General features: G+C 43.5%; 1 protein-coding gene across 1 annotated transcript; it reads left to right on the plus strand.

The window, feature by feature from the left end:
• The first annotated feature begins 1195 nt into the window (after window positions 1-1195).
• egfl7 (EGF-like-domain, multiple 7) lies at window positions 1196-12938 on the plus strand. Its single transcript, XM_051411737.1, has 9 exons — window positions 1196-1405; window positions 5033-5281; window positions 5910-6032; window positions 7057-7169; window positions 7955-8050; window positions 8147-8362; window positions 10242-10318; window positions 10686-10848; window positions 12484-12938. The coding sequence occupies exons 2-9, from the start codon at window positions 5202-5204 to the stop codon at window positions 12501-12503; spliced, it is 888 nt and encodes a 295-aa protein (XP_051267697.1). The 5' UTR covers window positions 1196-1405; window positions 5033-5201; the 3' UTR covers window positions 12504-12938.
• Window positions 12939-13424: the final 486 nt, after the last annotated feature.

Raw genomic sequence — 13424 nt, forward strand, 5'->3', positions numbered from 1 at the left:
CTGGTTGCCAGACTGATCTCAGTCAAGCTCAGTTTCAGAGGCAGAGGAGGAGCAGCATGGCCGTCTTTAATACATGTCAACTACCACTAAGCCAAAGCTCACATAAGATACCCCATCTGAACCCGGGCACGACCCCAATCCGAACAAACTCCAGACCCTCTTAGATTGCCTGGGAAACATGAAAACAGGTCTCATAGGAGGTTATTTCGGATCATACACTCCGACTGCCAAAAAAAATCCTGCACATGGCGAGGGTCTGAGGACCGAACTGTGAATAGAGTAAGAGCGAACAACAGTCATTTTTTTGGTTCTTCGATCACTAAAATGCTCAAATTCTGCAGTCTTTTTTTGGGGGGGGGGGGGTCACAGTGAGGAATATACACCTAAAATATGACGTTTTAAGTTAATTGTTGAAACAGCAGTTGAGAAAACATCCTCACCCCAAGACCCAAGGTTCATTTAACAGCCGTTCTGTTTGAAAGCTCCAGAACAATACTGACTGGACCTCGCTGTGAGATTGATTGCATAAAATCAGGATCGACACACGAGCACATTTTAAAGCTCCAACGTGGCTTTTACAGTTCACCAAACTGTCTCATGGCATTTAAAATGGTGTGAAGAGGAGGGTCAAAATTTACACTAGATAAGTCTTTACCTTTCCTCTCACTGAGCTTGCACTGAGCTACAACAGAAGCACACCAGCGGAAGGAGGAAAACTTCATTCTTATCGTGCAACAGTTTGGCCTTAACAAGCTGCAATTTGCCAGATTTGATCTCACAGTGACCTTAACCACTGTAAACATGAGCCTATATGAGCTCCCAATGTGCCACCAGCTAACACATTTCAAATGCCAGCAAGTGGTGTTACATTAAACCTGAATGTAAGCTTCAGTAAATACAAAGAACCATTCCAGTACTGGTGATTCCTGTGTTTTCCTCTGGACTGTAAAGGCAGCAGAAGGCCACGGGGTGAGAAGGCTGAAGGCTCTTGCCCCCTTCAAGATGTCTGCGCCACAATGGGGACAGAAAAATGCTTCAAAATCAGATTCGCGAAGCGGTTTGAGCAGGATGGAGAGTGTTTGTGCAGGAGAGGGGTTTTATCAGCGGCAAACACACACAGGAATTCCGGTTTGGGATTGTCCATCCAATTCCTGCGTTCCACAGGAAGCCCAGCATAAAAAGCAACTGAAAAACGCCTTTAGACATTTCATTTGTCGCCAGTCGACTCACAGTGAGCACCTCGAGTTGACCGCACAAGGTTTTTTATTTGAAAACCACCAACCCCAGCTTTAAAAGAAACTGGCACCATGGAAGACTCCTCTAATGCACCGGACCGGCGGCTCGTGCCCATGGCCGCCGCTCAGTTTGCGCGCGCACACGCACCTGATGACCCCATACTGCGAGGGTAAGTTTTTTTTTTTTTTTTACACATTTAAAAAAAAAAAAGGCCTGTGTTTACCTTCCTGTGCAACTGTGTGTGTGTTTTTAAACTGATATTTCGTTTTATTTTCATTTTTCAAAAATTCCAAATAAGGTCAAAATCCACTTTATTGGCAAATGGCGTAGCTCTCAGTATACTTATACAGATTTAAATGCAGTCATAGAGCCAAACAAAGATAACAAGCTTTACCAAACGTAAGAAAATGTGATCATCTATAACTATACAGACAAGAAGTGGACATGCTGTAATAAATAGTGTATGGATAATACAGAGTTGGTTTAATTTGCATGCATTGAGAGTGCATGTACAGTACAGTCAGACATATATATATATATATATGACCTATTACACTTTAACATGGAGGCTACAGTGGAAGAATGTATTACAGCTCCTTTCATTTTGGGAACTATACTACTAAAAATCTGTAAATTGACAATAAAATATAGGGTTCAAGGCCCTTATCTAATAATTACTTAATGGGAATAATGGTCATTTAGCATAGGTAGTACAGGAATAATTCATCTATGTCCTAATATTATCTTTATTCACCATGTTAGGCAGGTCAAACATTGATCTTATATAGGAGATAGCTTCAGAGGAAAGGGTTTGGCACAATAGTGTTGACAGAAAAAGGAAAAAAAAACAATTAAAGCTCATCATTACTATGATTTCAAGTTAAAACATTTGTTTCTTTTGGACATTCAGTGAGGTTTTATATGTCTAAAATGTTATATAATTATTTTTATTATTTGATTTAGTTATTCTTTTTGCGAAAGCCACTCGGCTGAATGATTTAGAATTCACTAGACTGGAAAACTGGACCTCAATCAACATTTTTGTTTTCCTTATAACTTCCTGCTGTTTTCCTTTTTACAGCGAATTAAAGGACAGGTTCACTATTTTTAATAGTAGTTTTGAGTAAATCGTCAGGTGTAGATTAAATGAATACTGACACTGGTTTTGCGTGCTGTAATAATTCTTCTTGTCCATGCTGGCCATTATGAGCTCCTTAGGAATGAATGCGTGTAAGTGATGGGGGACAAGAATCCACAGTCCTCCTTCTGTGCACATAGTCCAGAGGAAATCCTTCCAAAGTTGCAGTCTTTTGTAGTACAAAATTCCCCACTTAGTGTTAAAATCCTTCCGCTGTAGCCTCAGATTTTGGAACCACATGAGGAAGGTATCTCTTAGTGATCACAGTATGGACAGGAGTATGACTGCAGCACCCATACAGGCACCTGAATATTATTTTAAGACAAACTTGAGAAAAAGTGTCCTTTAATTATCATAGCTGCCACCTTCAGACACCAGAACAGGGTCTTTTTTTTTTTTTACCCATGAGCCAGCTTGTATCAGTAGGTTATGAATGAAGAATGAAGTGTGTGTAGTTGATAGCCTTGCAGTGACGTCACTCACGGTAACCCAGCGCAGGCAGTCTGAGCTCCGGGACACCCAGCTGGAGGAGTGGGAGGAGGTCCTACCATCACCCCCCATGCTCTCTGACAGTCTGTCTGAGGAGAAACCTGACTAGTAGCGGAGTTTTTTATCACTGGACTTTGAACTCACCAGCGGAATATAACGGGACTTACTTTTGTTCCAGACGCGGGCGTTCCTCTTCAGTTCCTGCAGCTGTGTGTGTGGTTTTTTTTTTTTTTGTCGGGGGGGTTGATTTATTTTAGGAAAGCTGATAGCTCATTGCACGGTTTGTGATTATTTTTTGATCCATGCATGCGCCCTTGATATTGGCTTGTGCGTGCGCGCTCGTTCGGTGCGGGGAATGCGGGGTTTTCTTTGCGTTTGTTTCTTTATTTGTGGAGTCATCCGTTCAATGCGTGTAACTCTGCGTGCTTGTGCATGTGCGCGTGTGTGTCTGTATGAGTTATTATTCCAGAGATGGTGCTCTGATTGAAGGATGTTGCTCTCCGGAGCTGTACAGTGCTGTAAAACAGCGCCCTCTCTTGGCGAATGTTAAGAAATGTGCTGCAGTTGCTCCTAATGTGTCAGTAGGTCAGAACTTAATACGGTTTGAAAATTACACACAAAAACACAGCAGATGCAGATACAAACACGTGGTCTGAGCCTTGTGATCACACGTGTGCAGCTGCATCATTTTGTATCAGTTGTATTTTATTCAAATTGCTGCTTTTTGCAAAACTACAATGGGATACATTTATAATAATCTTTAGGAAATGTAAGTCTTGCTTCCATAATTGAGCTTTCTACCACTTCCATCTTTGCAGAGAGGCTTTTACATCACTTATGTACACGTTGGTAATGTGCTGTAAGCAGCCAAAAGGATGAATCTTAAATATTTTAACATCCTTCCCTAATAATAAGCCATTATCCAGTCACAGGGACACTGCTATACCACACCAAACTAGTAAACTTTCTGGACATGCATTTTGCCCTGCAGCACCTTCCTCGTTCTCTTCAAAGTGGCCCCCTGCTGCGCTGCGAGTCACACTCGCTGCCGTGATTTGTGAATGAAACACAGGCTTCAGATGTGCGTGTCCTGTCTCCGGGCATCAAGCCAGCGGGGGGATCAGAGAGACATGCAAGCTGTGGACCGAGGCTTAAAGAGTCACCTCCAGGATAAGTGAAGGCTCTCTCGCAGGCTACAGTCCTGTAACCTGCCATCAAACCCGGCTGGCTTTAACGCCCTGTTAGAGATTTCCCAAGGGTTTAGTATCTGGTCTGTTAAAATACATAGCATCGCAGCAGGAGCAGGTCTAAGCTGACTGCCGTGCACTCTGGAACTGCTGCACCTTTCTTCCTTACAAACGGATGGCTCAGGCCTTCTTTTAATCCTGTGCAGTATGTAATAATCCAAAATAGTGTGAAGGGATAAGTGAACATTTCTGTGAAGGGAGAGTTCTTGGTCCTTTTGCCCTGTCCTTTGTCTTATAGTGTCAGAGTTTAGGTGCAGCTGAGAGCTAGTTCAACCTGCTTTGTCCACAGGAAATCCAGACTGTATGCAGTAAATGAATGCACAATGCATAGATGCTTATATATAGGGCTGTGTGTGTGCTTGTGTGGGCTCTATGTGGTTCTGTGAGGTCAGAAGTTCAGCCAGAGAACACACAGGCTGGCTTCACTTCACACTTGTCAGGCCCATGGACGCATCCAGGCATCTGCCTAGCAACAAGTTATGCACTGTTTCCAATCCGACGTCTCTTAAAAAGGTGCTGCAGGGAACATTAACTTCGTATAAATTGTCGAGCGTGTACACTTGAGATTTGCTCGCAGATTCAAATCAACCCTAGAGTTTAAAGCACAGGCAATACATAAGTTTGCCTTTACTGCTGGTCATAAAAACGCTTTAGACTTATTGTACCTATAAATGCTTTCTGACCTTTACAGTCACTCACTGGGGGACTACAAAAATAATAGTTGTTGTTGAATGTTAATAATAAACATTTCATTATCTTTTATGAAAATGACCCAATAAAAATGTCCCCCACAACTATCATATAATTAATTTGTTGGCTGATATTTTAACAATCTCTCCTTTTTACAGACCCATATTGCTCAGTAACAGTGCCGAATCTCTGTTTTAATGCATAATTATATCAAATCTCCCCTCTGTTCCAGATAGCTGGAGTCGTCCTCCTGGAGGAAAACGTACACATTCAGCGTGAGGAGGACTTTGGCTACAATCCACGACCCCCACCCTTCCCTCCCCCTCTCCTCCTCCCCTCCCGACTGGCACAGAGAAGAGTGTGAGAGACCGAGCGAGGGAAACGTGGGAAAGAGGAAGACAATGTACCAAACCCTGCTTCTTTCCTCCTCCCTTTTCATCCTTCACGTGATGGGCACGCCGCAGTTCTTCGCTCACCACGGGTAACAGCTCACTTAATGCTCTTCCTGTGTTTATTACGGTCTGTCGATTGGTCAGCGTGGTCCCTCAGTGGAGCACAGATCTCGCCCTTCAGCTGTCAGTCAGACCTGTTTGTTTTAGCGACCTCTTCGACATTCCTGCCCACCGTGAATGTATACAAATTGGTCGAATGACATTTAAACATTTAGGAGTGCGCTCTCGAGGGGCCGAAGCTCTACCCTTCTGTCCCAGGCTATTAGGCGCACAGCATTAGGGGGGAGTCTGCAGGCTCATCTTGTCATTTTCAGTTGATTTGCACAAAGACCAAAATAAACTGAAAGCCAAACTAAAAGGTCAAACGGAGCCATAAGAGGTCAAAGAGCAACTCTCGACTCTGACACATTCAGGAGTAATCACACGGGTCAGTCAGGAGCAATTAGGCTGCACGCCAACTTTTGGTGACAAACAGAAAGCATGAGGCTCAAATCTGGAGTTTTTCAAGCTTTCTGAACCAGATGGGAGCCACTCAGGGCTAAGTACTTAAACTTCTCATCTAAAACTAGCAGAGCTTCCGGTGCTGACGCTCTTTGAAGCCAAAAGTCTGCATTTCAAGTTTTAATGTCCAATCGCCTGTCTTCCTTTTTTTTGCAGGAGGAGGGTGTGTGGCCGAGACCTCCGTCACAGCGTTGTCATGGCAACAGAGTCATACGTCCAGCCGGTGCACAAGCCCTACATCACCCTGTGTCAGGGGCATCGCCTCTGCAGCACATACAAGTGAGTCTGCCGGCGCACAACAACACGCTCCTCAGCGAATAACAACGAAATCTGGACGTCGCCGGCTTTTGGTTTTTTTGGGGGGGGTGCGAACCCGAGCTGAACTGCACAGCTCAGGGATTTATATCAGGACTCGGGTCACAGCAGTGTCAGAAACGTGTTCTAATTAAGCCGCCACAAAATGTTTATTTAATGAAGAGGTAAACAATGCTCGACATGTTTAGGAAGGGAAAGGGTTCGACGTAAATAGCTTAAATAGACATTCTCCACACACACACACACACACACACACACACACACATGTTTTACACAGAATTGGGTCATGGTGGCACATATTTGGGTGGAATATAAATATCGAGTACTTTGTGTAACTACGGGAAATGAACTGCCTGCCCACAGAGACCGCGGTCATGTTTATTTTGGACTGCGTCTCCCCCCCATACTTACGCACTCTCGATCTCTCTCTCCAGCTCCGATGCTTTCGAGTCCCCCCTTACATTCCCTCCGTTTTAATCTTTTCCTTTAACTCTTCCCTCACCACCAAAATTCACTTTCTTTCTTTTTCATTCTCGTGCTCATTATGTGGGCAGGCCTCAGACAATTACAGGCTTCTCAGCCCTTGGTGATTCCCCTGACTTTGATTACATTTTTTTGTTTTCCGAAAACCCATCTCTCATTGCTTTTTGTTTTTAGCCCTTGCCTCAGTTTACCACCTTGTATCTCTTGCAAAGCAAACATACCAGAGTCTCAGCAGGCTGCAGCGAGATCTCAGAATTTAGATCTGACTTTGCATCTCTTCTCCTGCCCCTTTCTCCCTCCCTCCATCCCTATCTCATCTCTGACACACTCTTGGACGTCAGTGGTCCGCGGTTTCAATATTCCACAAAATTCCCATTCTCTCATCAGCTTTCTCTCGGTTTGACAGAACATGGAAAAGGCTGGACGGGCTCAACCACACACACACACACACGCGCGGGCGATGACAGCATTATGACCAGGAAAACCCTGTGTTTTGTCTCCACAGGACTGTGTACTCAGTGGCGTACCGGCAGGTGACCAGAGCAGCACCTCCTTCGCAATTCTACCCAGAGTGCTGCCCAGGCTGGCAGAGATTTCACTCTCACAACTGCAACCAAGGTAACCTGGAGGGAGGAGGGAGGGGTTTATGTGTTGAGCCGTACCTGCATTACCTGCATCTATTGTGAGGAAAAGTGGAAAAGTGATAGTTTATTTTGGAAAACATGCATATTCATGTTCTTGTCCCTCATCCCTGTGTGGTAAACATGAAGTGACAGCCAAGAGACTTAGCTTTGCTTAGCATAAACACTAGAAGCAGAGGGAAACAGCTTCTGTCTAAAGGTTATTATCTATACAATGCATCCATGTAAAACCAAAACAAGTTATGGGTTAATGGCGGTTATGTGCTGGACTATTTCTTCTTCAGGAAGTCACGGTTTCCAGCCAAGAAGTAGTCCCGCACATACACTCCATAAAACTACAAATTGTCGCTTTTACGCTTTGGATTTTGTACACCATAAACCAATGAGATATAATGTGTTTCCAGTCTTTATCCTAGGATAAACTAACTGTCTCCTGGCTGTAGCTTCCTATTAGCTTTCAGATAGTGGTACTTATCCCCTCATCTCTCAGCAAGAAAGCAAATTAATGTGCATCGGGCACATTTTCCACAGATCAAACAAAGTAGATTTAATGACTGAATTAGAGAGCTTTATGGCGCGGGTAGGCAGATTTTAGGTTAGCTGTTTCCCCTTGCCGCTGGTCCCTATGCTAGACTAAGCTAAGCTAACCGTCTCCTGGCTGTAGCTTCACATTTAGCACACAGACATGACTCGTCTAACTCTTGGCAAGAAAGGTGCATTTCCCCAAATGTTGAAGAATTCCTGTAAATGTGTCTCTTGCAGCGGTGTGTGGACAACCCTGTGTGAATGGAGGTACCTGCTTAAGACCCAACCAGTGTGCCTGTCCGCTTGGCTGGACGGGGCCCCAATGCCAAACAGGTAAACACACGCACACATCTACCTGCACAGCCACACAAGTCTCTGCGAGCATACACACACATATAGACCTTTTTCTTTGTCCTTCCTGTCTGTCAGATGTGGATGAGTGTAGCGAGCAGCGGCCATGCGCCCAGGAGTGCGTGAACACAGCTGGCAGCTATCGATGTGCGTGCAGAGGAGGCTTCAAGCTTGCCGGAGACGGCCGTTCCTGTCAAAGCCTTCCTCCTCCTCCTCCTCCTCCTCCTCCTCCTACCAATCCTCCTCCTCCCACCCAGACCAGCCAGGCAACAGTGGGTGGTCACACAGATGCGGGTAAATGAGCAGCACAGGAGTGTGCGTGCATTCACATGGTATAATTTTGTGTCTTGCAGCAGCAAAGTGTCTGGAGAACAGAAGAAAAGAGCATAGCCAGCTTCGCGGTCCATTATTACTTTTGGTACGCGCTATGCCACTCTCAACTCGTACCGTGAGTAATAATGCACTGCGACTGGTGCCGACTCCAGATAGATGTCTTGTGGTCTGGCCCCGTGCGGTGAGACTGGGACCAGTTGGTCTTTGATAATGACTCGGTTTACTCCTTTGAGTCCTGTGAGTATAGCAAACATCTGAGTCTAATAGAACTCCCATGCTAATACAGACATATTTTTATCCCGCACACTCCATTAGTTCGCTTAAAAAAATGTTGCAATGTTGTCTCTTACCATGAAAAAGTCGATTTTCGTTTGTGTGTGCTTCCTGTATCGTAGCAACAAAATAATACAACCCCCCTCCATGTCTGCAGACATAGTAGTTGACCCCACAACATTCCTTTTCTGTGTCAGCGTTATTGCTTTTTTGGGAATTCATGCAACATGAGACCTTAAAGAAGACCTCCCTTTTCTGAATTCTCCCAAATGTTTCCACCTATGGGGATTTTTTTGTGAGTCACAAAACTGTAAATCTAAAGGGGATACTGTCTCCTGTCCCACTGTCAGAAAAAGAAATAGCTCTATGTATATGTGAGATTGCCAAATTTCTCAGGCTCTGCTCCAAACTCCCTCCGATTTATCAGCATTTCTGTCGAGAAGAAAGACCAAATTCACACGAAATGGAACCCCTCCGCTAAAATGAGACCATTCACTCCCACGACTCCACACAAGAGTCTTTACAAGTATCGCCGAGTCATCAAAAAGACAGAAAAACACACAAAGAAACGTGGATGAAAAGCCAAAATATGACAGATCTGTCTACATGGTGAGAGCGACGGAGGGATTATTTGTGGGAGCGTGTTGAGTTTCACCGCTCAAGCTCTCGGATGCAAAAATGCAAGGCCAGCAGAGATGTTTTGCTTGAGACTGCATTCCATTATCTGTTCATATGCACACGTCAGAGGGATGTTTGTGAAGATCACACAGGTTTAAATGCTCGAAAAGTAGACCCTCGCTCCGACTCTCTTCCAGGCTGCTGTGGAGGAGTGTTGGACTACATCTCCATCTCACTCCTTTTTTCCCCTTCCATGACTCTTTTTTCACTGTGCTCTTGGCCAACACTTGTGTTCTCATTCCAGCTCCATCAACCCTGTCTGCTGGGGGTCATCGCCAGATCGCCCCCCCCCTTCCTTTTCCTCCCCTCTCCTCTCTTCCTCCTCCTCACCCTGTTTCTCAACTCATTCTTGTCTCGATAATGGACCACATCTGGGAGACATTGAGCCGCTCTGGGTATGTCTGCCAGAAAGCAGGGGGTCCCTACTTTTTGCATCCCGATCTGGGTCCTGCCTGCTCCAGGGACATTCCCCTCGGGTGGAGCCAAGCGGGCACTTCCCCCGTAACCGATGCTTTTTCACAAGAGGGATGAATGAGCGCTCGTCTATTTCTGGTGACCTCTCTTTCAGATTGTGTGTCGGCTTTTTCCGGCCGTTCCCATATCCATGATTCCCCCTCCGTGCCCTAAATTCCCCCGGCCTCCCCACAGCTCTGCCATCCTCTTCCTGGTTTGTAGTTTGGAGACGACGCTGTGGCCATGAATCATTCAAGAAGAGGGACTGATGAGGGCAGGCTGCTCGAGAGAATCTTCTAAGATATAAACTTTAGATCTGAGGGAGAGGTTTAAACCCAATTCTTTGATCTGTGCCTTAACCCTTCTCTCCACCCCTCTTCACTTAGTTCGTCACCATCCTCTGATATATATGTGTGCATTTGTCTGGTTTCCACAGGTGGAAGGTTCGAGGTGGTGGAGAATGTGACGGAGGAGGTACAGAGCCTGAGGAACAGAGTAGAACTCCTGGAAAAGGTACATGAGAAAAAACACATGTACACATGTTCAAACCCAAATAAAAGCCACCTACACTGATACCTCCCTGCCTCGCACACCAGGAACACCTGTGGTCCTTGTATGGTGGTATGATATAAAATCCACAAATGAAAGATTCTTTGAAATACCAGACCTACAGTGGCTTTTTAAAATTTGTATGGGTTTTATTAGAACCCGTGAACTTGTGTTTAGTGAAAGCAGCAGAAAGGGTAAATGAAGATTAGCTGTTTAAGTATAATTAGGTCACATTGATTTTTTTTGTTTAAGAGGTGAGTAATAGTCTCTTTTTTTCTGGAGCAATTTTCTCTTTTCCCTCATTTCCTCTCCTCTTTCTCCCTCGGTGCAGAAGTTGCAGTTGGTGTTGGCCCCCTTCAGCAGCTATTTCCCACTGTCGCTGGACGAGGGCTTGTCGGAGAAAACCACCTTACTGTCCCACTCCTTCCAGCAACTGGACCGCATCGACTCCCTCAGCGAGCAGATTGGCTTCCTGGAGGAGCGCCTCGGCACATGTGAGTGAAAAGAGCACTTAGAGGAGGGAAAATCCAATTTTTAGCTCAGGACCACTTGAACTTCTTATTAAAGATCAGAGACCGTATAAAAGCCCAAATGTAACAATTGTCCATAATGTAATAAAATAAAAGGTATTACAGCCCATATGAATAAAAATCAAATAACATAATAAAATCTTGGGTCTGTAACGTAATAACCTTTTTGGCTATGATATAAGTTTAATGATACTTTTCAAATTTGATCAAACTATAAGTGAATTTCTAACGTAATTAAGACATTAGTGATTAGCTAACAAGAGTCTACAGCCACGCTAGCAGCCGTACTTAACCGCTGCGGCACTATGGACTAAATGCTAACCTTGGCATACTAACAACAAGCCCAAAATGAGCACGCTGACATTCACTAATTAGCACTAAACACAAAGTACAGCTGAGGCTGATGGGAATGTTGTTGGTTTTGCAGGTATTTGGTCATAAACCATAGTATTGGATATTTTTTTAATAGTTTGACCTGATGATGTGATCGCCAGAGTTATTACAGTTCACCCTGAGGGAAACACGAAGTCTCTACTAAATTTCATGGCATTCAATCTAGTAGCTTGACAAGACAGTTTGACTCAATACCAGAAATGTCATCCTCAAAGTGGTCCTGGAGGGAAAGTCAAGTCAGCTGGGAACCATGAACGTCTGTACAAAATCTTGGCAATGGCAATCCATCCAGTAGTGGATATTTCAATCCGGAACCTGGACCAAAGTGGACCGACATTCCCATTCCTACAGAGACGTGCTGCTAAAACAATCCTGGTTTGATCAACATCTTTAAAATCACATCTCTGTGCACCATTTATTATTGAAGTCAGCGGTACATGAGGTTACAATTTACACATTTTAATAAAAGCGGGTGCAACAAATGATTATTTTATAAGGATTTTCTTTTTTTGCCTCTGTCAACAAACTTTCAAGTCCCTGTGAAAGTGCTGACTGCAGCACAAACTTGCAGCCTCTTGCACATGCCCAGTTGTGCAGCGGCCTTGGAGGTCACTCAGGGCATGGCCTTTGATTGACACCCTGCCCAGTACTTAATAGTGACTGCTTATTCCAGTGAAACTGATGAATAAAAAGTAGGATGTACAGTATAAAGAACAGTAAAGGTGTCTATCAAACCAAGCTTGTTTTCTTTTTTCATTTTAATTCATGTCTATAAAATCAGATTACAGTTTTAATGCACATTAATTCATGCAATTATATCTTTATTAACTTTGTTTTTAAATTTAAGGGCAAATGTATTCATTCAGTTTTACTCTCCTATTTGCATATCAGGCATCGCCACATGGAATCCTGACCAAGAAACTCCACGTTGGAGATTTTTATTATGTTATGAGCTTTATCACATTTGGTTTTATTACATTATGGTCAATTATTAAATTTTGGGACTTCAGATCATGAAGCTCCAGCTATGAAAATCTTAAACCAACAATCTTTCATTTGCAAATTCCCCTCAGTTACAGTGGATACAATGATATAAAAGTATGGTCAAATGGTATAGAACTGATTTCAGTGTTACAATCACTACCATAAACCTGTGGGCAGTAGGCAATGCATTGTCGTAACTCTTGTCACTCTTCTCCCCTGCAGGTTCTTGCCAGGAGAATTAGCCACCGAACACCCCCCCAACATTTCCAGACATCTCCCATGAAGTGAATAATGCCAGAGATTGTACGCACCATGATGGCCGGCTATGACGTGACACAATCATCGCACAAATCGTCTGTGATTTTCACTCTTCCCCAACAGCTTCATTTACTTTTCATGTTGGATTACTGTCAAATTCTTGATAATGTAACAGTACCTGTGGCAGGGTCACTTTTAGCATTACGTCATCCCTTTGACAGCTGAATCAAAACCCCCTGAGGGTCAAAGGTCAAATTATCCACTTTTGTTTCTGTATTTGTTTTGCATCAGTGCAGCTGTGTCCTGGACATCTGTATTTATCTATTTAAATTATGATTACTTTTAGTTATTTCTCAGTGCTCCAATACATTTTTACCTAGTTTTGTAACATTTTGTAATAAAAGAAATCTTAATCAAAACCACTATGTGTGCTCACTAATATAAAGAGATTACTGAGTAATGTTTGCAAATACACTGCCCTCTATTGACTGCTGATACAAGATAGAACAAACTCTCCATTAAGCTAACACAACACTGGATGTCTCCTGTTGACCTCTCCTATATGTGTACTGGAATCACTGTGGAGGAGGTTTTACAAGAGTAAAAGCACCAATACTTCATTGTGAAAATACTGTTTTAAGTTTTACTTAAGAGTCAAAACATTTTCAGCAGTTTTCAGATTGTTTTAATATATAGCATCAACTTCACTTTAAGAAAATAAGACTTTTAGGACACTTTTACTTAGTAAGATGAAGATTTTTGAAGTGTTTGCACTATTTAAAATTCAAATCTACAAATAAGCAGTCAGATAAATATAATGGAGTAAAACGTCTGAAATGAAGTGACATAGAGGTATACAGTTGCAGAAAATGGAAATACACAAGTACCTCTAAATTGTACCAATG

This window comes from Dicentrarchus labrax, unplaced genomic scaffold (genome assembly GCF_905237075.1).
Source record: "Dicentrarchus labrax unplaced genomic scaffold, dlabrax2021, whole genome shotgun sequence".
NCBI classification, from domain to species: Eukaryota; Metazoa; Chordata; class Actinopteri; family Moronidae; genus Dicentrarchus; species Dicentrarchus labrax.

What these genes read in the sequence shown, in the direction of transcription:
- egfl7 (XM_051411737.1), top strand. Translation starts at nt 5,202, where the DNA reads ATGTACCAAACCCTGCTTCTTTCCTCCTCCCTTTTCATCCTTCACGTG. An exon ending in CTCTCACAACTGCAACCAAG is followed by an intron (nt 7,170 to 7,954) that starts GTAACCTGGAGG and finishes TGTCTCTTGCAG; the next exon opens with CGGTGTGTGGACAACCCTGT. An exon ending in GAGTAGAACTCCTGGAAAAG is followed by an intron (nt 10,319 to 10,685) that starts GTACATGAGAAA and finishes CCCTCGGTGCAG; the next exon opens with AAGTTGCAGTTGGTGTTGGC.